Below are 26,232 nucleotides of genomic sequence, written 5' to 3'. Positions count from 1 at the left end.
AGTTTTAGTTTTTGTATTGGTAGATTATTATCATCAGGTAGTCTTTAGGCTTACCATTAATTCCTGATTTCCTCCCTTCCAGCTTGACCATGAGCGAGGGTACCATAAGCATCGGCATCAACCTCATCAAAGTTGGGGTGTTCGTCTACGACATCGTAACTTACCCGCTGTATGCCATCGTCCAGCAGCCATGGCGAGCGAAAGGCCTCATGGAAAAGGAGAGGGTGAGTTTGGGGAGAGGGGGAGGGGGAGGGGGAGGAGGGTGCACCTGGAGGAGGGGGGGAGTGGAGGGAGGCGGAGGGGAGTTGAGGGGGGAATGGGGATAGGGAGAAGGTGGAAGGAGGAAAAGGGGAAAAGAGGAAAGAGAGAGACTGAGATTGAGATTGAAGGAGGGAGGGAGGTGGATGGATGAGTGGATGGATGGATGGATTAACAGATAGGTAGATGAATGAATTGCTATACATTGATAGATAAATCGATGGCTGGGTGGAAGGAAAAGAAAGGGATTTGAAGATGGAACATGAGGTAATTTACAAAATAAAGAGAGAGGGAGAAACAGAGAGATTTAAAGAATGGCATATAAGTAGCTGAGAGACAATGGTGAGATGGACAAGAAAGGGAAATAAGAAACGAGAGAGAACCTGAGACTTGGATACAGAGGGAGGGTGGGCAGGACAGATAGATGGATTAGAGAAGGAGGTAGACATTGAAAGATTAGTTAAGAAAGGGGAATGAGTACAGATGGAATGAATTTAAGTGATAGACTGAAAGACCAATGACAAAGAGAGGGGTAGAGTTATTGATTGATTGATTGCTTTGGCAATTGAATGATGGATTCAACTGTTCATTGCATAGTGGATAGGGATATCACAGTTCTCATTCCAACAGTGGATTTTCTATTGGTAAAGAGCTGAGGGATTGGCCAGAATTCTTTCATGTTTAAAAATATGATAAGGAGATTTAAGGTCAGATAATCTATGAGAGGCTTTGTAATATTTTTAGGAGTGATTAGATAAAATACTATCTGGTTGATCTCTAGATTTCAACACAGGCAACTTGTGATTTTTTTTTTTAAAGATTTTTATCACTTGTACTTATCAGTTAAGAGGTCATAAGAACCGGTACATTATTCATTAAAATTAGAAACCAATATAGTGAGGTTTGTGATCAAGTGGCTTTTGAGAAGGGTCACTGGAAAGTGGCTGTGCCTTTCATTTACTGACTGACACTCACACTTTCAGCTAAAAGTACAAGAGAACCAGTATTTTCTGCTTCGGCATTATTATATTAGGTTCTGTAATCCGATAGTTGACAAACATTCAGTCATTTATTAGGTTATTGGTTTCGTCATTCTGTGATGCCTTGTGCTTTCTGACTCACTGATATCTCCATTTCGTCCAACAGGCTTCAGAAATCCCGGTTGCAGAAGGCCTCTGCTATGGCAGCAACGAGGCTCCACAGGGCTTCCAAGTGGAGATCCGTAATGCTAACATCAAGACAGTGGAGCAGGCCATTTCATATGCCTGCAAGAAACATGGCAGCAAGAAAGCTCTGGGGACCAGGCAGATCCTTGAGGAGTTTGAGGAAACCCAGAAAAATGGAAAGGTTTTCAAAAAGGTAATTGCAATGTTGAATTTGATGCATTATGATTTATATATATATGTATATATATATATATTTTTCCTTTTTCTTCTCCCATCCACCCCCCACCCACCCACCCAAACACCCAAACACCCAAACAGCCACCCACCCAAACACCCACCCACCCAACACCCACCCACCCACCCAACACCCACCCACCCAACACCCACCCACCCACCCACCCACCCAACCAACCAACCAACCAACCAACCAACCAACCAACCAACCAACCAACCAACCAACCAACCAACCAACCAACCAACCAACCAACCAACCAACCAACCAACCAACCAACCAACCAACCAACCAACCACCCAAACCCACCCACCCACCCACCCAGACCCACTGCCACGTCTTCTTCCTCTTCCCTCTCCTCCTCCCTATATCTGCTTATCGACATTGTCCTCCTCCACCTCCTCCTCCTGCTCCTCCTCCACCTCCTCCTCCACCTCCTCCTCCTGTTCCTCCTCCACCTCCTCCTCCTGCTCCTCCTCCTCCTCCACCTCTTCCTCCTGCTCCTCCTCCTGCTCCTCCTCCTGCTCCTCCTCCTGCTCCTCCTCCTGCTCCTCCTCCTCCTCCTCCTCCTCCTCCTCCTCCTCCTCCTCCTCCTCCTCCTCCTCCTCCTCCTCCTCCTCCTCCTCCTCCTCCTCCTCCTCCTCCTCCTCCTCCTCTTTCTTCTTCTTCTTCTCTTTCTCCTTCTCCTTCTCCTTCTCCTTCTCCTTCTTCTTATCCTCATTATCATCATGTGAATGAATGAAAGTTATAAATGTATGTCAGTAATAATGATCAATCATCATCATCATCATCATCATCATCATCATCATCATCATCATCATCATCATCATCATCATCATCATCATCATCATCATCATCATCATCATCATCATGCGAATGAATGAGAGTTAAGAATGTATGTTTGTATGGCAAGGCTTGGCAAATATTTCAAACCGTAATATTCCTTCTCTTTTTATCTTGCAGTTTGAACTGGGAGACTACACCTGGCTGACATACAATGAAGTGGACGATATGGCACACAACTTCGGCAAGGGCCTGCGTGTCATTGGGCACAAGCCGAGGGAAAACATTGTCATCTTTGCTGAGACACGGCAGGAGTGGCTCATGTCCGCTATGGGATGCTTTAAGCAGAACATTCCTGTGTGTACACTCTATGCCACCCTGGGTGATGAGGCCGTCATTCACGGCATCAACGAAACAGAGGTAAAGCTAGAGGGAAAGGAAGATAACTTTTTAGTAGTGTGGTTTTTCAATGTGGCCTGCAGTTTTTGAGAAAGGTTGATTAATATGGTAGAATTTTTTTTGTTTGACGTAAATTACATTTTTATTACATAATATTTATTACACTGTTTATATATAAATAGACAATGTACCAGTTCATAAATTTGAATAGTTATATGTCTTTATATTTTTAAAAGTTTTGTAGTCAGTATAGGTAATTCTCTTCTGTCACGGCAGGTGAGGCACATCATCACATCACATGAGCTGCTTCCCAAATTCAAAGTTTACTGCACAAGTGTCCCCTGGTGACACACATCACTTACTTCCGTGACCAGCTGAAGCCCACAGAACTCTCAGGCTTTAAGGATGGCATTGAATTCAACTCCTTTGAGGAGGTGATCTCCAAGGGGAAAACAAGCGACTACTCAGGTGAGGTCTTAGGGAACGTGACTAAATGTGGGTAGACAGGTGAGCAGTATTGGGCTGTAGCACATACGGATAGAGGGGGGATAATGTGGGATGGGATTTTCCACCCTCCGTCATCTCCCTCCTATCTAGTACTGCTCTCAAAAAAGTTAAGGGGGCCTGTTGGCAAGTTGGTCCATCCTGAAAGGTTTGTTTGAATAAATTGGCCTTCCCTTTTTAAAGAATTTGCTATTATTTGGCTTTCGTACTGTGCTTTTATCTTTTATTATACATTTTGTATTAAGAATATGTGCTTGATATGGCTTAATTTGATGTTACAAGTTAGCCGTTCAGTACCTTTCATTATTAGTTATTTATTTTGTCTTGCTTATTTGCTTTGAAAGCTGATTCCTGGTCACATATTTAAAATTTCTACAATTATGAGTAGATGCTTAAATTCCTTCTGTTTTGCTTTAAAAATGATGTATTTGGATATTTTTGCTTTATACTCGAGCAGTAATATTTACTGCTTTTAAAAGTGCACACATGACACAGGCTGTTACTGATATGTATTGTTAAGTGTTTTTAGATGTAAATATGCACATGTCATCTCTTCACTTGCTGTGAAAAATGATTGGCTTTATTCAGAGTTCAGTGTATGGTATGATATGTATAGTTGTGTGCACCTGTACACTCTTAGTAACTAAAGAGAGTATTGGTGTCTCACAGGCCAGGCAGGAATGCTATCTGGCCGTGCCAACCAAATAGAATAGAAAACACACGTCCTTCCTCATGATCTCTTAAGTTGATTATAGTATCTGTTCCCAGTATTCCTAATATGTTCTCCCTCTTTTGTTTCCATTTCATCCTATTTGGCTACGCTTATTGTTCCTGAATGAACCTCCTCCAGGTATTGAAGGTGAGACTCAGAAGCCAGTTTTGAATGTTTGTTTGTCAGGTGTTGGATGAAGAAGAAAAATCCAAAGCAAGATATTCCTGATCCAAAAATGATAATTTGTATATTTCTAAAATTTATTTATACATTTTTTTACTTCATTGATCCCCTTTTTCTCTGTTTAGGGATGAAGAAATTAGCCATAAAAATAACCCTAAAGCTTTGCCACTTTTTCAAATATATTTCTCTCCAAATGTTTCTTTAGTATATATTTACTTATAAATTATAAAGATATTGGTTTTTATTTTAGGCTGATGTTTAAATTTTCTACACTACTTGCCTCTAAAATTGCCCTTGATCAAAAATTTACTTTCCTTGAACATCTTGCTTACTGCTACTCAATATTAAGAGCTTGAACAGTAGTGCTAGTGATGCTAATTTCATATATGATAATAATAACAATGATTATAGTAATAACAATAATTTTTGTTTTTTTGGTGTTGAGTTACAACAACTACTACTACTACTACAAATATTTTCATATCATTTTACTATTTTTGTTGTTGGTATTACTATTATTATGATGATTATCATTATCATCATTATTATTATTGTTATTGTTATCATTACCATATATGTATGTACATGCACACTTCCCCTTCTTAAAATTTGTGTTCTGTCTTTCGTTGTCCTCTTAAATTAATCTCCCTGTTTTTTATTTCTTTTGGGTCAGAGGTAAGTGACCCAATTGCTTTATTTGCTTGACTTTGCACGGCCTTGGCTTCGGTTCCAGATCCCGGGTGCTTGTTTGGTTGATAGAAGCGGTTTGTGGTTGTTGGATGAGGTTTTACGTTCTAGATTTCTTTTTTTTTTATCTAGCGTTATTTGGTGGACTTCACATCTTTAGTGCATGCATAGATTTGTTGTTAATGTGAGGTTTTTACTTTTTCTTATTGTCTCTTCTTTTTGTTGGTGTTAATAATGATGATGGTGGTAATAATAATAATAATAATAATAATAATAATAATAATAATAATTGTTATTATTATTATTATTATTGCTGTATTACTATTACTACTATTACTGTTATTATTATTACTATTACTATTACTATTACTATTACTATTACTATTACTATTCTTACTACCATTTTATTACCACTGCTATTGCTACTACTACTACTTCTACTACTACTTCTACTACTACTTCTACTTCTACTTCTACTTCTACTTCTACTTCTACTTCTACTTCTTCTACTACTTCTACTACTTCTACTATGACTATGATAGTGATTGTTATTGTTATTATTGTTTTAGTCTTATTAGTACTGTATTATTACTGTTATTATTACAGCTGCTGCTTCCACTTTTATTATTATTATGTCTGTTACTGTTATTATTACTTATTAATATTTTTATTTTTTAGCAATATATTCTTATCATGATTGACATTCTTTAGTTCTTTTTAAAAACTTTAATTCCAAATCTCATTATCCTACCCTTGTCATTTCAATTCCTGTCAGAGTCTGTGCAAAAGAAGGGTTTTGCAGTATCTCTCTCTTTCACTTTGTCCACCCTAAAGAAAGTCCACTCTTCACCCAGATGTGCCGCCCACGGAAGATGACACAGCCATCATCATGTACACATCTGGCTCGACTGGGAACCCCAAGGGAGTGATCATGTCACACTTCAACCTGGTCAACGCCATCATTGGCTACGCTGTGGGACTCAACATCCAGAAGGATGACGTCTACCTGGCCTACCTACCCCTAGCACACGTCCTTGAACTCATGGCTGGTGCGTTGGGCAGAGCTGTTGTTGCAGAAGATTTAGTTATTTAGTCTTTGTCTGTGATTTTACTGGCTTTTTTGTTTTTCATTTCTATTGTATGTATATTGTATTTTTTTAGTTTAATAGTGACATTGACATCCTTTTCGGAATGTGATGGTATTAACCCCTTGGATACGGGTAATTCATGGCAATCACACGGCCCAAAATGTGGGCATTAGGCTTGTGTGAGCTGCTACTCTGATGGGTGTGCAACTTTTAGGCCAGACACTCGTGAACACTTGTGTGCGATGAGAAGACTCATTGCCTCCCCTTTGCAATGTTGTTTATGCATAAGCGTTTTTAGGTTTTTTGCCTTTTTCTGATGTCTGTATTTGTCTTTTGATTTGCTTTATCTAGATGTCAGTAGACTTTCCCTTGCACCTATCTACTCTCTAAGTAGGCTATAACTCAGTGCAAGAATAATAACACTAAGTAACATATAGTTATTTGTGTCCTTTTTTATTTTTTTTTGTAATATTCAATTTTCTGAAATACAACCTGCACTGCTGGTTACAGAAGCCAGGAATAGGATGCTGAGCATGGAAATGGTATCCTCCCTGGAGCCAGCTCTGTTCCAGTCATGGCTCACAAACCTACATTCCACATTCATTTATTGATGGAAATAATGCAGAAGCCCCTTTCTTAAATGCCCAATAAGTCTGATTACCCTCCAAGAGGTTTGTGCATTTGTGGCAAGTCATTCCCATCACCCTGGCCTTCAGCCAAAACTCTCATGACAGCAAGTTTGTGTCACCCGGCAAACAGCAAAATTTTCCAATGATGGCAGGTTCATGTTGCCTGCCCCTCAAGGTAATTTTTTTTCATGATGTGATGGTCATGTCATCTGGATTGAAGGGATTAATCATTGATTAACTATATACTTATTTATTTATTTGTCTATCAATCTATCTATCTATCTATCAAAGGGTAATCTGTGTGAAGTACTGATGAAGACAAATTAATTTTTACTTCTAGAATCCATGATGCTCATGTTTGGTGTTCCAATGGGCTACTCCACACCACTGACAATGACTGACAGGTCGAGCAAGATTAAGAGAGGCTGCTCTGGCGATTGCACCGTCCTCAAACCCACAATGATGGCTGCAGTCCCGGTAAGGAGCAATGATCGTGGATTTTCCACTGTTCTAATGATTTTGGTTCTTGGGTTCAGAGAGGTTGGGACTGATGGTTGGGCTTAGATGTGTTTGAGAATAAAAATTTTCATGGAACAAGGTGTGTTATTTTGCTGTTTTGATTAATTGTCTTCAGCAGGCATTTGGGTAACTACATTCCACATTAAGCAAATTGTAAATTAAACAAGACATTCTGCTCATTCCAATTTGTTGTATTAGTGCATATTGTTAAATTTGAGTTTATAGTTGCCTTATCCTTTGGTAACATTATATAATGACACCCACCCCTCTTGACAGCTTATTCTGGATAGAATCTACAAGGGAATCCTGGACAAAGTAGCTGCACAAGGCCCATGGCTCCAGAAACTCTTTGACTTCGCTTTACAGTACAAGCTCAACTGGCTGCGGCGTGGGTTCGAGACTCCCATTTGTAACTGGTAAGCAGGTTTCTCTTTTGAAACTGAATGACTTACTGGTAGGTGTTAGTCTGTGTTTGTTGGGTGCTTAGCACATCAGTCAGACTTTTTATATGTTTTTGTATGAGTATAATTTTCCTCTTTCTTCTCCTAGGTTTGTCTTCCGCAAAATTCGGGCATTGTTGGGTGGAAGATTAAGATTGGTTGCAAGTGGTGGAGCACCACTTTCCCCTGACACTCACGATTTTGTGCGTGCCACTCTCGGTGTACCAGTGTTACAGGTTAGTTGGTCCATAATCTTCCTATGAATGAAATGACCTTTTAAGCATTATTCCGTAAAGTCTTTTCCCACATCCCTCAAAATTCCCTGTGAAACTGAACCAAAGAAAATAGAGTAAAGATGGAAGACTTAAATTTTAAGCTTTTAATGTTATTACTCTTTTTTTTTTTTTTTTATAGGGCTATGGTCTCACAGAAACTTGTGGATGTGCCACTCTCATGGATGACACAGATATGACTACAGGCAGAGTTGGTGCTCCTCTGTCAGTGTGCAAAATTAAGCTTGTTAACTGGGAAGAAGGCAATTACAGAATCACAGACAAGCCAAGACCACGAGGAGAAATTATCATAGGTGAGAAGACCACTTACCTTGATTTGCTTCCTCTGAAACATATAGAACTATTCTATTTGAAGTTTTGTACTATATTGCTCTAGTTTCAGAATTCATTTGTTGAAGCTGAAAATGTCTGCTTTTACTTTAATTATGTTTGCTTTTCCTGTTCTGTTTTTGTAGGTGGCAATAACATTGCTGTTGGCTACTACAAGAACCCAGAGAAGACCAGAGAAGACTTCCTGGATGTGGATGGGTGCCGGTGGTTCAGAACTGGAGACATTGGAGAGTTTGACAAGGACGGCTCCATCAGGATCATTGGTAAGTGGAGGAAATATTCTCAAAGTACAATAAGACTCATAAGAGGAGAATGATGGTTATTTAATGCATGACAAAAGAAAGATAATAGATGAAATTTGATGTTTAAAGATATAGTGAGGCCATTTACAAAATTTATGGATCTCTATAATGTATTTATATATTTTCCTTTCAACAGACCGAAAGAAGGACTTGGTTAAACTACAGATTGGAGAATACGTGTCCTTAGGCAAAGTGGAATCAGAACTTAAGGTCTGCCCTCTAGTAGAGAACATTTGTGTGTATGCCGAGTCTTCAAAGAATACTGTAGTTGCTATTGTTAGCCCTGTGCAGAAGAACTTGGAAGAATTGGCTAAGTCACTTGGCAGAGAAGACCTTAGGAGAGAGAAGTTGTGTATGGATGATGATGTCAACAAGAGTATTCTTAAGGAGTTGTTAACGACCGGAAAGAAAGGTAAATGTTGGTTAAAAGGTTATTTACATGTGCTATTCTGATAAGACTTATCAAATATATTATAAAAGCTAGTTTTATATTTGTGAAAGCTTTGAAAATACCATAATTTTTATTTCATGCAAATCATCTGTGTAGGTGACAGTATTTGATTTTTTTTCTCTTTGAATCATTATCTTTTTACTTAATGTGATTATTTAATCTCTGCAGCTAAGCTTGAGAAATTTGAGATGCCAGGAGCACTCTACTTGACCTCAGAACAATGGACTCCAGACACCGGTCTTGTAACAGCAGCCTTCAAGCTTAAACGGAAGAGCATCCAGACCAGATACCAGGATGCCATCAACCGGATGTATGCTTCATAATGTGTGTGTGTACTGTAAGAAAGGCTGTTATGTTCATCATCGAAGGGTGTGGAGTCATTGAAGAGCTCATGTTAATTGTTGATCAGGGCACAACTTATTCAGGTTTTTAGAACACTGTACACTTATTAGATTCCCCACCCCCTCTCCTATTAACATAAGATCTGTAATTATAGAACATGGAATGATAATCATTTTTCAACTTTCAGGAATACATTTTCAATATTACATAAAAGCAAACTTTTGTTCACACACAAATTGATGCCCAAATTTCTACATTTTATTGTAATTAACTTTATTGATGCATTTAATTTCAAATTTAAAATCATTTGTTGTATTGAACAATTGATATTGAGAAGGGCAATGAAAAAAGCAGTAATGTGTAACAATAATCTTATCTTCCATTTTCTCTTTATTCTGATGCTGTGCACTTTTATTCTCTGAAACACATTTATGGCTTTAATTTATTGGTTATCACTTTCTTGGTTGCTATATGCAGAATCTTTGGTATGGAAACTATGGCTGCTATGCCTTTGGGTGTCTGAATATAATTGTTGAGGGAGAGAAGTAACATGTTGACTCTATAAGTGGTTCATAAATATTCTTTGGAATTATGATTTTGCTTTTCATTTCTGCTATGGTGTGCCAATGTTTTTCCTTTTTCACTTTAACCTTTATTTTTCAGTTCATCTTCCTCTTTTGTTTATATTTGTCATTCTTATTATTATTATCATCATTATTATTATTATCACTGATTATTATATATTTATATTATCTTATATATTACGGAGAAGATCAAGGTACTTTCATTGATTTGTTGATATTGTGTGCTTTGCTCAAGCATCAGGAAACTTGCTTGTAGAACAACAGAAATCGAAATAATTCCATCAGCATCACTGTAAGTTATGTGGGAAGTTGAGAGAGAGAATTTCTGCAGTAGGTTGATAGGAAGTTCTCTTACTTGGTCTTTCCTCTGGTTGAGAGTGGCTTGAAATGCAATACTTATTAAGCTGTCTGTACTGCAGGTAATTAAGATTTTAATAGTAGTCTTGCCAATGTGATATGTTGAAAACTTGCACCGATGCCGATTCTCTTTCTTCTTTTTTTTAGGGTTTATGTCAATCACTTATGTATGCCAGTGTGTTAGGATGAAATTTAGAAGAAATATGTTATCAAAATATGAATCAGGGCTTACTGTATATTTGCTGTATTATTGTTCATTTAATTTATTTATTTATTGTTTTTTTTTTTTTTTTTTTTTTATTGTACAATAAAAACTGATCTTATTTTTACCTCCATAGATACTATAAATGAACAAGTTGATGGTGTTACATTAGTCTGTGTGTTGTATTTATAGGAATGTGAATTGTGTGAATGAGTTCATAGGTGCTGTCATTATGGATATATTATTTTTTGCAATATCACCCATGCATTTCATTGATTGTTGGAACTGTATTTAAATGGGAAGCTTTTGAGTATGGTATAAGCTTGGAATATATGTTTCATCAGACAATTAAGTGGTTGTTTAATACAAGAAAATCAGTTACTAATGTATAGAGGATAATAAAATTTAGCAAAGAAAAGCCACATTTTTCCAAAGCACTGAATTGTAAATATTGTAGATCAAGGGTGTAATATTTTTGCAATATTAATAAATGTGTCATTATGAATAAAGGTTTCTGATTTAATATTGTGTCATTACCCTCAGATACTTTACTCCTCAGGTGTACAGTTAAGTATTTTATCCCCCAAGTTGCTTTACTCTATCCTATTGCAATATCTTGTAACATACCGAAGTCCCTTGTCAAAAAAGAAAAACTGATAAAGAATACTGCAAATATAAGTATTTTTAAGGATACTCAAGGAAAGAAACAGCTGCACAATAGTTATTTAACACATTTTCCCCAGATTTATGTTACGTCCCCTTTAGTTTTTGGTGAATTTTGTTACATACAGATGGCTCCACGTGTGCTCAGCTGGCAAGGAGTCAGTAGGCCCTAGTTACCAATCCTGATTTTGCCATTCCTTGAATTGGCGGGAAAATGTGTTTTTCTTATCCTTTTTCCTGTCCTTTGACTTAAAAAAGTATAAAAATAAATAAACTTGATTCTGGGTGCAGGTGGTTCATGGTTACAAAGCAAAATAAACAAAATAAAAGGTCATGTAGCACTATATGAAGGCATAGTAGTAAAAAGGGTAAAGAAGGGGGTCAATAAATGATTAAATGTGCTACATGTCAAAAGTACAGGGTGAGGAGGAGTGAGGGTACAGAAGGTGAGTAAATGGGTTAAAGCAGGAAATAGCAAGAGGGGAAAGGGAGTTCAGGGTGATTAAATCAAAGAGCTGTTGGAGAAGCAGGAGGGGAAGAATCCAGGGAATCAGTCTAGAGATCAAGGAGAAGAGGTAAGTATGAGGAGGGACGTCAGGAGGAGGAGGAGGTGGGCATGGTTGTGAAATGGGAGTATCTAGGAGGGAGCGGAAAGGATAATAGAGAAGGAAAGGGGGAGGGGGTGCAGATGGAGCAGAGGGATGGGTGTGTTGGGAAGGAGTGGAAGGATGGGGTGTAGGGGGAACATGAGCAGGAGGATTATGTAAGTTGGCAGCTGAGTGTTGAGGTAATGGGAACAGAGTAAGGAGGGTGGATGATGGGTAGGCATCTCTTATTTGGGGGGGCGGCATAATTAGAAAGTTTTGAATGTTCTCAAGTTTCTGAAAGGGAGATGGGTAGAGAGGTATGAGAAACAAGTATTTCTTAAGAGAGCAAGAAGAGGGAATAGATGTCTGAGAAGAGGAAGGGTTATGGGTAGGAGAGGATGCGGTACAAAATGGGGTGGAATGTTTAGATTGCCTGATGCAATGGGCAGAGCGAGAAGGAGGGGTAGGTACTGGGGAAGTGATAAAGATTGGAATGGTTGAGAATGGTAAAAGAAATTGAATAGGAGAGGGAAGGGGTAGAAATGAAGTAAGGAGTAGGAGGAAGTGATACTGGGGGAGATGTAGAAACATCTTTGGGAGCTAAGGACAACACTGGAGTAGAGAGCAAGAGGAAAACCTCATCAGCTTACTTCCTGCCTGGTCTCGCATAAAGTGAGGCTAAGACTGAATCTGAGAACTACTACCTCAGACTTGAACTTGTAGTTAGGGCAGACCTTAGAAAATACATTATGGGAGTCACAATAACAATAAGTAACAATTTGTTGCTTGTATTATTTGTAACATTATTTCTTTAGTAATACACCCTGTGCTGCCAGTCAAGGCAGGCAGGAATAGGTTAAAAGTACATGGTTCACAGATGGCACATTCCACCTTCATTTATCAGTGGAAATGCAAGAGCCCCTTCTTAAAGGTCCACTGAGTCTAATCTCTCCCTAAAAGCTTTAAGCATTCATGGCAAGATATCTCACCCTCCATTCTCATGATGACACATTCTGTGATCCTGGCCCTCAGCCAAATTTTTCCATGATGACACATTCCTGTCACCTGCCACTGAGCCAATTTTTTATGAAGTGACATCCACGCCACCTGGATCCAACAGATTATACCCAGTTTCCACTTACCACACAGACCAGATATCATTTTGAAAATTGAAAAAAAGTTGTACTTTATATTTTATTCCAGACTATAAAAATACATAATTAAGAGATGCATAGAAATGGTTTCACCTTCATGCATTTCACAAAACTTGACTTACTTTTTTCTTTGGTTTAGATAATGAATAGCCAAGCACAACAGCTGAAGAACCATATTCAAAGAATACAACTTTCAAACAGTTTAATAATTCATTTGCTAAAGAATATAATTGCATAAATGTTAACCGATGTAGAAAACTCTCAATCTTTGACTATTAAATTACAAAAAATTTACATTGATACAGTATATAAAATATGGAATGCATACAAAGAACCAAGTTTTTCAATGTCTGTGAAAATTACATTTTTCTTATTTTCTGTACTCCCCACTTCAATACTCTAATCATAAACAGATGAGGCACTTTCAATGACATGCTACAGCCTAGCAACACCTTTACATAAGGCACAAAATGGATGTTTCAGATGTAAATTTCACATTAATACACATCTTTAACAAATCCATTAATGATACACATATAAATTCTGCAGGTTTAGTGAACATTTTCTGTGTTTCCTACAATTTAAAAAATATCTGTTGGATCAGCATAATGCACATAAAATCACAACCTACTGGAAGTGCAAAAAATTCACAGAAAATATTACATTAAAGAAAGAAAGATAGAAAAAAAGCATATTGCATAAACTGGAATTAACTCCTGGAGGACTTACTATGGCAACTTACATACTTTGGATGATCACTATCTAGGGAGCAAGGCGGTAAAAATACTGATTTTCGTGTCTTGCTTTCTTCTGTTCTGAGCATAGTCATACTCAGATCTGTGTGGTACACAGAAGAATTTTTTTTTTTTTTTTTACTTCAATTTTCTGTTTATTTATTACAACATGTTTGGCCTATTTTTTTCTCAACCTATGCTCACACTATCTTGTCCTTCAGGAGTTGATAATGAATCTAGAAAAAGCAGATAAATTCCAAGCACTCTGATGATACACAAACAGATTTATCCAATCTCCGAACATCACAGTGAACACACTCCTATAAGGCACAATTCTCCTTGGCATCAAAAAGTTTAACTTTGAAATTTGAAAAATAACAAGTATCTACTATACAGGAAAGAATGCTCACCTAAAATGAACTGCTGCATCAACAGCCAAGGTCACTGGTGGTGAGTGGTAAAGAGGTGCCCAGTTACCACTCTGGAAATCTAACTAGATAATAGACAATGAACAGTATAGACCTTGAATAACTGTCTATCCTGTTGTAGCATATTCAACATATTATATGGACAAACATATTAACAATTATAATTCATTTCATAGACTGGAAAAAACAACTGTTGGTTTGGGAACATTTACTCCATGACTTGCTCTGGATTCATGTTTCCTATTAAAAAATATAAATAAAATGCTTGTTGAGAAAATTTTGGATGTTACAAAGCTTCACTGACCTAATTTTATGCCAGAGCTCAAGAAACAGACTAGAGTGATGCATAGGAAAATGGCATGGTTCTTGTGGCTAATCCTCTCCAAACACACACACACACACACACACTGGAAAGGAGTTTTGCTTTGGCATGTGCCACTACTGACTTGCCTCAGGCAGTGGCACCATTGATAGACACAAACCTATGCCTACATCGTGCCTTCTAAGATCCCTTTTTACACAATTTAATTATCCTATAAAACATGCTTTCCTGTTCCTTTAAAAGACAGCAGACTAGCAACTTCTTAAAAAAAAAATATATATATAAATATACAAATGACTTACTTCCAATATCATATCATATTCTCAAATATATGTTTTTAATATGTAATTCTACAAATAAAACTTTTTTTAAGTAACAAACACCATATTACAGCTAAGCAGGCAGTACTCTGTCAACCAGTGAAGTTCATACCGTCTGTATCTTCCACATGCAATTCCAATTTGGAAAGAAACAACCTCACTGAAGGACCCGTGACTTTAAAAATTCTTGACTCAAATAAATGCAAATGTGTTAGAAAGCTTTATCCTGGCTCAAGGGTACCTCATGCATTTACAGGATGCATAACAATAATAGATCAAGTTTTTGTGTTTCCTCAATTTGAAATCAACATTAATGATTACTCAAAATTACATGAATATGGAAGCCCTGTCATCATGCAATCCTTGTGCAGCATTATCCACTGACCACCCAGACTTTACCTTCCATTTGCAACAGTCATGACACAACAGCACAACACCTGGTCTAGCCCTCCCCAACCCCTTTCCTAAACACTTCTTCACGTCAACATGAGCCTTTTAAAAGAAGAAGAAAACACTCTAGAGCCTAAAATGGAACTATGCTCATCACAATTTCCTTTCTTATCAATTCTATTACATACAAATCTATATCATAAGGTCTTCCTGTTTTCATGTGCTAACATGTGTGTGGGGTGTGGGGGTATGGGGGTGTGGGGGTATGGGGGTGTGGGGTTTGGGTGCATGAGTGCAAGTGCAGGTATGTGAATGTGAATGTGGATGTGCAAGTGCATATGTGTGAATATGCATGTGTGTACATGTGTGAGTATATGTATTTCCAAAATGTTGACCTGGGAATGTAGTGTGGTTTCAACTGGAAATAGACTGTTTATTCTTCTCTCCAAAATTACCAAATCCATCAAAATTAAAGAATGTCCTGAGGTTATAACGATACACCAACAAAAGCAAAGGCTGCCATTTGGGTAATACACTCAAATGTCTGAGGGAACTCAGAGATGATGATGGTCAAAGGTATGCATAAATTTTCCAAAGTCCACTTTTATGCTGAAGAAAAGTCCTGATGAGCATAGGCACATTATATGAAACCACAGTAGAGACAACCAAAATGTATGCTGGAGCAGTGTTCAGTTTGGCTCTGGTGATCATTACTTTGCTTGCCTCAACTGATATATGTATGATGCTGATCATGTATTCCCTACAATATCAAGTAATACATGTTGAAGGTATAAAGTCTTAGGCCATAAACAGGATTACAATCCAGCACAATTTGCTGGCAGAGTCAAGTTAATGTTCTTTCAAGTTGAATAGTGTAATCTGAACTTCAAGATGATAGAATAAGTCTCTAATTTTGATGAAAGAACCTTTGGTTCTCCACGGTTTAAACATCGGAAAGGAGACATGAACTTTATACAAAATCTGTACAGGGGAGGAATTAGTGTTTGGAATGTATGAGTAATGCTATTCCAGGCCACAATCAGAACTGTGAATGACTAACTGGGGATTTGAAGTGATGTGGGGATATTGATATATTAACATTACTTCAGAAAACTAGGAAGGTAAGAGAAACAGTGAAAAAAAATGTAAATAAGAGTATCTTATACTGCTATGCAAAATGAATATAGGTGACTATGTAAGTGTTATATAGATGGCCTGTCTTTTATGACTGATTTTGTTATCATTTTAAAATATCATGTCTATCATGTACAAATTGTATGAACTTTATCATATCAACTAATCTTTTAACAAAAAGGTTGTACATTTCTAAATTATTAATAGCCATCTAACAAACATATAAATATGGAAATTCTATGAAGTAATTTTAATAAAAAAAAAAATTTTTTTCCCTTACCCTGAAACTTTGCACCAATGCTGTGCTGGGACCCCTACATATAATTTGATAAAATTGACATTCCTTGAAAGAAAAAATAAAGGGTTTCTAATGCCAGCTGAAACTATGTAAATATCTTACTTTCTAAAATATCACTAAATACTGAAATACCCCAGCACACATGTATGGTCCTCTGTGTAATGAATGATACGTTCTAAGGATATTCCTTGTTAACATTTTCCAATAAATTCCATTCACATATGACATTGCTGTACACATCTTTTGAATGCATAATAAACCTCAACTTCATTCATGTCTGATAAGCCTTTACTCCATATTATTCCATCCTTTATTTCATGTATATCATGAAATGCTCTCTTTTTTTCTTACAGCAAAATGGGAATATGGTAATGCCATTTTCCAACACATATAATGCAAAGCGCTAGAGGCAAGTTTGTTATCAAATGCCTACCTGCTTTTTTCCTCAATTTACTCCAAACTCTTCAGTAAAGATTGTAATATCACAAATATAATATTTCCAACTAAATTCCTCTACACTCATTTCTGGCAATATCAGCTCTGCTCATGTCAGAAATGCACGTAAAACTAGGAATACACTGGTGTAATGTAAGATAAAACTCAGCATGATCAAGCTATGTTCTACAGGCCTCTGTTTTCTGTATTTTCTTATTCCTAATAATACTTTCTGCCATCAACTTCAAAATCCTAACCCTGAACTTCTAATTATCACAGCATCTATAAGACTGTGATATATTTCCCTGTTCCTTTGTAATGCTACAGATGATATACATAACAAATCAAACCCTTATTTTGTCCAGTGTATAAGATGGTCTATATATCCATGGCCTTTGCTGTTATTCTATCAAATCTAAATTGCTATTTTGCTAATCTCATGTTACTTTAGCTACATTTTTTTTTTAACATCAAAATATATGACTTTACTAAAAATTATAAAATGAATTGGCACTTGGTTCATATGAAAGCCCCTTATAAATCAAAAGGCACAAGTTTTTTAGTATCAGAATATGGTGACACTTTTTTGGTGACACTTTTTTGATAGAGTTTCAAGGGCCTTTGTTGAAATTTTCTCTACCAAAAAATCCATCAACAAGTTTATATGTTAATAAATCATGGGAAAAAAATCCTTTTGCTTTTTACAAGAAATGACCATTGTATTTTATATAAAAAAGAAATGTAAAAAAGAAAAAAGAAAAAAAGAATAAATAAAATCATACCATTCTGATATTACACTATCTAAATCCATCTCCCTCCTCCATTCACCTACACCTTCAGCTGTCAGAATCCTCGGAATCATTTGCACCGTACTCCTGGTGGTCAAAACCTGATGATTTACGACTGCTAGTCTGCGTGCACTCTTCTAGCATTGTGATAACAGTTCCACTCTTGGCGAGCAGACGTGGGGTCTTCTTCTCCCTTGAAGATATAGAAGTGGTGGTGAATTTGACAGGATCATGAAGTTAAATTTGCATGAAAGTAAAAAGAAAGAAAAAAGTCAATGTTAATTCTACTAGTAACATACATAATTACAACTGATGTAATAATAGTTTCATGCTTCTAAACACATCAATAAACTTATAGTAAACTTTATGAATCCAAAAAGAATAAGTATCATAATTCTATATAAATATATACATAAGAATATCTATACCTGTATCATTTATCTATATACACATAAATATTATCTGGATAAATCTGAATATTCAAATGACACAGTACTGACCTATTCACAATATCAGTGCGTGCCCCACTGTTGATCAATAATTGCACAATATCTGCATGTCCTCTATAAGCAGCACAGTGTAAAGGAGTATCACCAAGCTTATTCTGTTTAGAAGAAATTTTAGAAATGATTACTCAATGTTCTTTACAACTGATCAATAATACAATAGAACATTTCTCTCTCATGGGGAGAAAACTAACAGAAAAGAAAGAAAGAAAAAAAAATTATCATATGACTGATACTTAACACATTACACAATATCTTATAAAGCAAAGATATGTCCTGAAATTATGACAGTAATTCATCCAAAAAATTAATTTCACTAAGACTGTGAAATGCAAACCAGAGTAAATGTATCACCTGCCAGTTTATCTCCAACTTGGGTTCCTTCAGTAACCTGAGAATGCACTCAATGTGACCTCCCTGAGCTGCTGCATGGAGTGAAGAGGACCCGCTTTTGTCCAATGAGTTGACTGACATCCCTGCATCCAGGCACTCCTGTAGCAGAGCCAGATTGCCACGCCTTGCTGCATCAATGATGGGTATCTTCACATTCTCCTTGCTCACTGCAAGATGTGGCTGACATGAATGAAGGTGTAAGGTACATCAAACTCTCTAGAAAAGTGAAGTGAATAAGAAATATCTGAAGCATGTACTCCAACGTCTGCACTCACCATAGTTGCTGGGTATGTATCCCTTCTTATCATCCAGTCTTGCCATCCACCAATTTGGGTCAGACTGGTCCAGGATGAACAAGAGGTCCCCCTCATCGAAGGACAGTTCATTGCCCTGCATCAAAAAGAAGAAAAATCACATTTGAGATTCTATATTCCAGTGAAAAAAAAAAAGACAGAATAATCCTTAAAAACCTGATTTGGTGAATATAAGCTTACAAAGAATACCTGTATATCATATATTAATGATGGCAATATGAAAAGGCAAAAATGTGGACCTCAAAAAGACTCTTACCTTTTGCGCTTTGTAACTAGAAACTGCTTCATATGCCTGAACTTGCCCTAGGAAGAAAAGCAGAAGTAAATAAACACATGGCAAAAACAGTGAAAAATAAAATCAACACCAAAATCTTTTCTTTCTACCAATTAATGGTCAAGGTATATATATATGTATGTATATATATATATATATATATATATATATATATATATATATATATATATATATATATATATATATATATATATATATATAAATCACATAAACAAAAAATAAGAAAAATGGAATCTTTAAGGACATACCTATCCTCTTGGGGGGAGGAGGGGCTGGTCTGGATGGTGCTGACATTGTTACTCCGCCTCTTATTGTTGGTAGACTGTGAATATATAGACATAGATACATATAGAGATATATAGCTATATTACAATATAGACAAGAGGAGAGGGGGGAGAGGGGGAGAGGGGGAGAGGGGGAGAGGGGGAGAGGGGGAGAGGGGGAGAGGGGGAGGAGTTGGGGAGGAGAGAGGGAGAAAAGAAAGAGAGAGAGAAGAGAGAGAAAAGAGAGAGAAAAGAGAGAGAGAGAGAGAGAGAGAGAGAGAGAGAGAGAGAGAGAGAGAGAGAGAGAGAGAGAGAGAGAGAGAGAGAGAGAGAGAGAGAGAAAGAGAGAGAGAGAAAGAGAGAGAGAGAGAGAGAGAGAGACAGAGAGAGAGAGAGAGAGAGAGAGAGAGAGAGAGAGAGAGAGAGAGAGAGAGAGAGAGAGAGAGAGAGAGAGAGAGAGAGAGAGAGAGAGAGAGAGAGAGAGAGAGAGAGAAAGAAAGAAAGAAAGAAAGAAAGAAAGAAAGAAAGAAAGAAAGAAAGAAAGAATGAGAGAGAGAGAGAGAGGAGAGAGAGAGAGAGGAGAAAGAGAGAGAGGAGAAAGAGAGAGAGGAGAAAGAGAGAGAGGAGAAAGAGAGAGAGGAGAGAGAGGAGAAAGAGAGAGAGGAGAAAGAGAGAGAGAGAGAGAGAGAGGAGAGAGAGAGAGAGGAGAGAGAGAGAGAGAGGAGAGAGAGAGAGAGAGGACAGAGAGAGAAAGAAGAGAGGAGAGAGAGGTCATTAAATAATACATTCTAACCATACATGTAATCCAACTGCCTAGCCAGGGAGCTATGAGCCATCTACCCCCATGGTATCTATACAATACACTCTAGCCATATAACCCTTTGATCCCCAGGATATATGACCTAAAGTGGATGGGAGATACAAATTTTGTAGCAGCAAATAGAATATGTTTTCATTTTCACAAGTGCATAGTAATACACCTCAACTTTCTTTTCATTTTGCAAAGGAAATGCCATGAAAATAAAAATGTCTCAGATTTCATCAACCCAACAATAATGGGTGGCTCACTGGTAACACAGCCCGAGCATTTGTATTTCTTGGCTTATGCCACACATGCAGGTCCGCAGGCCATTGCTACTATAGACTAGCTACCACCTAGAAACAGGGTATTTTTTTCAGGTAACCATTCCATACATTCTTTAGTGTGAGAACCTAAATGTCATCCACTGAAATGATACCCTTACTAAAATACATGTGATGTGTAGTGGCTGCTCATTGCTTGAGTGCCAACAGACACAGATCAATTAATCATGAATAACTTAACACATAACAACCACAACTGGCAGAGAGTACAGGTGAGGCTACAATCCCTTATCAGAATCTTCATATACATGCCTGTCAATCTCCCGTGCAATTTATCAGATAAGGATGCAAACCAAAACTCCATTTTGAATGAAGAAGTTAGACAGTCTTTGCTGCAGTTCTGTAGGCAATGCTTAATTAGGAAGACCTTCCCTATAACATTTTTCTGACTCGCACTAAATTTATGACAGCATGGTACTGAAGAAAAATGCTCTCTACCTCACAATATAAGCCCATCTTTCACTCATTTGTCAACTGCACTGCAAATATCAGCAATCATTACAGTTTTAGGTACAACACATTCCATTCATGAAACAATTCAAGCCAACAAGAAAACACAGGAAATCCAATATGAGTCATGCAGCTCAAACAAAGCCTCATGTGATCACTGTCCTAATTCGGGCAAGAAAAGATGTATATACTAAATCTGCAGACAAATATGAAACTTTACACTTTATTCTCTTTCCACTTCCAAATAAAACAGCAAAAGAAGAAAAGAAAACGAAAAGAAAATGATGCTGACTTGAAGTAAAATACAGACATAGGCCTATAATATATTCCCATGAAACAAAAAGAGAGCTCAATCAATAATAATAAAACAGGTTTAACAATATGAAATATGAAATCTACAAAATAATCATGAAATACAGGAACACGCCAAGATTAATGTCCCAACTAAGACCATGGGGTTTTCCCGAACAATATTCACATCATCGGATTTGTTCTCGTGTCATGAGAGCGAATCTGATGATCACCTCGGTCTCATCCACAGCCGACAAGCTTGATGTGAGCTGACAAATCCCGAGAGCAGGGGAGGGCGCGAGGTAGACCAGGAAAATGAGGGGGAAAAAAAACAGTCTGAAGGAAGGGTTGATTTTTTCCCCAAGCCTGCGAATTCTCGGCTTCCGTGATCAGCAATTCAATATTTCCTTGGCATTTCACTATCCCGCTGCTCTATTTCTGCTGCTTCCGTAATGCACAATGATGTGAGAATTTAAGTAGTATAATATTTTGTCAAAACGACTACAAAATATATCCTTTGCTATACATAAAACGCGCATTAATGATGAAAATTTCCTACCAATCTCCCAAAGTATCTAAGTAATTGAACTCTAAATCCGAGTCTTTCATCTACCTTTTCTGCCTAAGTTACAGTTTTAAAAAACGCCCGAAATACCTTAATATTCCGTTTGAAATTATATTAAAAGTCTATCTCCCTAGTTTCCGCCGACTAGAAAATGTCACCAACTTCGCGCTTTATATACGGTTTGTGCTCTGGTTATTCGCCCTCATTTTCGTCCCTTTGTTTAATGATTACTTAATAAGTATGATTGAACCTTTCAAGATCCTTAATAAATTATTTGTTTTTGTTCTGTTTCTGATTTAAAAGCATTTGTTTTTTGGATTATATCATATAAATTCTCTATTGTATAGGGGATGTTTATGCAGATAAAATTTTATTTTGGTCGGTTGCTTATCAAACAGAAAACTTGACCAAAAATATATATCAGATGATTTATTCCCACTATAAGTAAACAAATAACGTAAAATAGATAGATATAAACACACATACATACATATAAACACAAACACACACACATATATGCATGTAAGTGTGTGTGTGTGTATATATATATATACACACACATATGCATTATATATATAATATATATACACATATATAGGTTTGTATCATATATATATAAATATATATATGATACATGTGATATATGAAACAAATATGATACATATAAACACACACATAGATGTATGCATGAATATAATATAATATATATATATATATATATATATATATATATGATACATGTGTGTGTTTATATATATAATATAATATATATACATATATAAATGATACATGTGTGTGTTTATATATATAATATAATATATATACATATATAAATGATACATGTGTGTTTGTTTATATATGTATATATATGTATAAATATAAATGAAAATAAATAAATGAATATATATATACATATATATATATATATATATGACAACTATAATTGCCCAACCAGTCATTTTATGAGGCATCAACAGCCTCTTACAATATATATATATATACATATTTGCATTTGTATATATATGTATTTATATATATATATATATATATATATATATATATATATGATACATGTGTGTTTATCTATATATAAACACACATGTATATATATAAATATAAATTAATTAATCGATATATATATATATATATATAATACATATGTACATATATAGATGCAAATATAAATATATATGAAAGGAAAACCGCCACAGTAAGAAAATAAAATTGAAATGTAACGTTTCGAACTCTTCACGAGTTCCTCTTCAGACGAATGATAAACCAAAATGGATACAAGGAGAGAATTTTGACAAGAATATATAGTGATTGAGAGACAGAACGAACGAGTAGACTCAGGTCTCAGGACGAGGGTCAAGGTCGAAGAGTCTGGGGAAGGCTTTGCTAACTAACGAGGAGGTAAGGTCATCCAAGCCCCATTGACCACCACTCAAGTTAAAATTAGGCATTTTTCTAATTAATAGAGATTCTAACATTTTCCTTTCGTACGAGTTAGCTGATTTATGAATTAATTTCGCGTTTTTCCAGTTAAGCTGGTGACCTTCATCACGCAAATGAACGAAACACGCATTTGAATCTCTGGCATATCTAACGTCACGTTTATGTTCACTTATTATTTTCTCAAAAGCTCTGCCGGTCTCACCTATGTAAAATTTAGGGCAAACATTACAGGGTATAGTATAAATACCGGGAGAAGTCCCCAGAGCACCGCTAGTCGCATTGTGTTTAACCAAACTATTACGCAACGTGTTCGGGTACGTAAAAACAATATCAATTCCAACGCCTTTAAACATGTGTCTTTTCTCATCGAGGGACGGGTTATACGGAATAATTAAAAGATTATTGTCACTATCCTGTTGAGTATTACGGGAATGAGTGTAAAACTTCCATCTCGCAGATGAATGAGCCTGCTTTAAGAAAAATCGAGGATATCCTAATTTAGAGAACGTATCAAATATGACGTCAATTTCTCGATCGATAAATTCATTATCACAAATCCTATATGCTCTCAGAAACATGGACGAGGCTACTGACTTCTTAACATACAACGGGTGATTCGATAAAAAATGAAGGTAATTAGCGGTGTGTGATGGTTTACGGTAAACCGAAAATTTAAGCGTGCCATTTTCATTGAATAAAAGGACGTCGAGAAAAGGCAATTTACCTGAATCTTCCCATTCAACTTTGAAATTAATAGTACGCGCGAGGTTATTGAGTTTACCGAAAAAATCATCAAAGTCTAAACGGTTTACTTGCCACAAAGAAAAAATGTCATCAACATAACGAAACCAAATCGTGTCGGGAGGGAGAACAGACGGAAGGAGTTCAGATACAAACAACTCCATATATAAATTCGCAAGGACCGGACTTAAGCTACTTCCCATTGCGATACCATTGATTTGTTTATAAAATCCGCCGTCAAAAATAAAGACATTATTCGTGACACACAAACGGATGAGCTCGATAAAGCAATTGACCGGAATAGGGATCTTCTCATGAGATGAATAAAGTTTTCTTTCAAGGAAATCTAGCACATCGTCAAGCGGGACATTAGTGAACAAGGAATCTACTTCAAAACTCACTAATTTCTTACCGTGCGTCGGCAAGTTTCTAACCTTATCCATGAAATCCATAGAATGTTTGATATGACTATCAGAGAATGATCCCATAAAAGGAGATAGAACCCTCGCTAGCCAAGAGTCTAAAAGACGGGTAACTGAGTTGCAAGACGAAATTATAGGCCTTAGAGGGACACTCTGTTTGTGAGTTTTAGGAAGGCCATAAAAATACGGAATGGAAGGATTAATCGTTCTAAAGCGATCGAAAAATTTGGGGTCGGGACATTTAGCAGCAATACGCCTGAGGTTTTTACGAAAAGATTCCGTGACTGATGGGTAAGGGTTAGAGCGCAGTTTTTGATACGTTGAGTCGTCGTTCAGGAGGGAATGAGCTTTGCTTATATAATCTGATTTATCAAGTATAACTACGTTATTACCTTTGTCGGCTTTGGTAATTATAATGTCCAAATTGCGTTTAAGTGATTTGGTGGCCAAAAAATAACGTCGGGGTAAGCCTTTAAAATCGTCAAATAAATCAAGAATCGGATTTAACATAACACCTTTAAGGTAGCTAAGATCTTTCAACGAGGATTTTTTATGTTTCGCAATGAAACTATCAAGACCTTTAATATAAACTAAACAATGATTAGCGCCGGGTTTGGTAGCAAACGATAAACCAAAGCCTAAAAGTTCGGTTTCATAACGTGACAGGGAATAAGACGATAGGTTTACGACCGAGTCAGTAAGCGAAAATTTACACTACGCGCTACGTGAACAAAGATTATTGAGTTTATTGTGGAGGGATCTTTTGTGACGTTCGCTTTCAAAGGAAGAACTACGCGCTGCAATGGCTAAAAGGTCGTCAATAAACTGAGCAGGGGTGACTACTCGAAGCAATCTAAGACACTTACGAACTTGAAGAAACGCATCATCGACATCTAATTTAGCGCAACGGATACTATCGCATAAACGGTGACGGCTTGGCATTAGTTTGGATGTGCTCTACTCTGCGGAATTTGTGATGGGCGCTCGTGACATACCCTACAGGTATATAACTATCAGGAATTACACGATCGTTGGGATTTACCCAAAACATGCCAGCGACTTCTAGAGGGTGAGAAGGCGTGAATAATGAGCGAATAATTCTAGCTTAAACCCTATTCCTATATTAATGAACGGACGTAACTACGGGCCACACCGATTCGAATAAAAGTTGCCGATCGAACGAATATTTTCGGTTATAGGTGATTAGGTGCAACCCCGGGTTATATCTGGCATCCCTGTGCACTGTGATATGGGGAAGATACTAACGCTATACTCAATAATAAATGTATACTAAATCGCGTCACAAGCTCCGTTCTAGCGCCGATGGAACATGTCACCATTAAGCAATGTAACAACACTATGGTTAACTCCATGGTGTCAACAAATTACGGGAAAAAGGAGTGGATATCTCATGGCCCCGCCACGTGCCCAACGACCGAAAGTTAAAGGGAAAGTGAGGTCAGGTCAGGGCGAGAAGAGGAACGAGATTAGAAATAAAGGATATTATGTCCGCGATAAGCTAAATTAAATTAGTAAGAGAAATAAACAAACTAAAAGAGTAAAGACAAGTGAATGTCTAACAGTCAATCAACGAAACTCGTACAAGATAATTAATTACCATCAATTTCGTGAAATCACAAGGAGTTAATTCTCAGATTGAAAGAAAATCACAAACGCGTT

The 26,232-nt window shown here is 36.8% G+C and overlaps 2 protein-coding genes across 3 annotated transcripts in view; one reads left to right on the top strand and one right to left on the bottom strand.

Moving 5' to 3' along the window:
- LOC125046408 (long-chain-fatty-acid--CoA ligase 4-like) overlaps window positions 1–10,984 on the top strand; it is a 41,452-nt gene extending 30,468 nt beyond the window's left edge. Inside the window, 14 exon segments of the mRNA XM_047644181.1 lie at window positions 83–224; window positions 1,405–1,617; window positions 2,620–2,859; window positions 3,115–3,151; window positions 3,154–3,306; window positions 4,193–4,201; window positions 5,779–5,973; window positions 6,982–7,118; window positions 7,437–7,576; window positions 7,710–7,836; window positions 8,015–8,186; window positions 8,349–8,486; window positions 8,662–8,937; window positions 9,145–10,984. Of these exon segments, the coding sequence (XP_047500137.1) occupies window positions 90–224; window positions 1,405–1,617; window positions 2,620–2,859; window positions 3,115–3,151; window positions 3,154–3,306; window positions 4,193–4,201; window positions 5,779–5,973; window positions 6,982–7,118; window positions 7,437–7,576; window positions 7,710–7,836; window positions 8,015–8,186; window positions 8,349–8,486; window positions 8,662–8,937; window positions 9,145–9,299 (2,127 nt within the window). The 5' untranslated portion in view covers window positions 83–89 and the 3' untranslated portion in view covers window positions 9,300–10,984.
- A 1,907-nt stretch (window positions 10,985–12,891) lies between these two features.
- On the bottom strand, window positions 12,892–22,111 carry LOC125046568 (osteoclast-stimulating factor 1-like). Of its 2 annotated transcripts, none has more exons than XM_047644354.1 (7): window positions 22,025–22,111; window positions 19,471–19,544; window positions 19,184–19,230; window positions 18,889–19,003; window positions 18,575–18,780; window positions 18,215–18,318; window positions 12,892–17,907 (listed from the first exon to the last, which is right to left on the bottom strand). In XM_047644354.1, the coding sequence occupies exons 2-7, from the start codon at window positions 19,514–19,516 to the stop codon at window positions 17,763–17,765; spliced, it is 663 nt and encodes a 220-aa protein (XP_047500310.1). In that variant the 5' UTR covers window positions 19,517–19,544; window positions 22,025–22,111; the 3' UTR covers window positions 12,892–17,762. The 2 variants fall into 2 exon arrangements, with proteins under 2 accessions (XP_047500310.1, XP_047500309.1); XM_047644353.1 differs by lacking the exon at window positions 22,025–22,111 and adding an exon at window positions 21,067–21,162.
- Window positions 22,112–26,232: the final 4,121 nt, after the last annotated feature.

Source organism: Penaeus chinensis, chromosome 39 (assembly GCF_019202785.1).
Source record: "Penaeus chinensis breed Huanghai No. 1 chromosome 39, ASM1920278v2, whole genome shotgun sequence".
Lineage (NCBI taxonomy): Eukaryota > Metazoa > Arthropoda > Malacostraca > Decapoda > Penaeidae > Penaeus > Penaeus chinensis.
The sequence above is the reverse complement of the archived record's forward strand: the minus strand, read 5'-3'. Positions and strand labels throughout refer to the sequence as shown.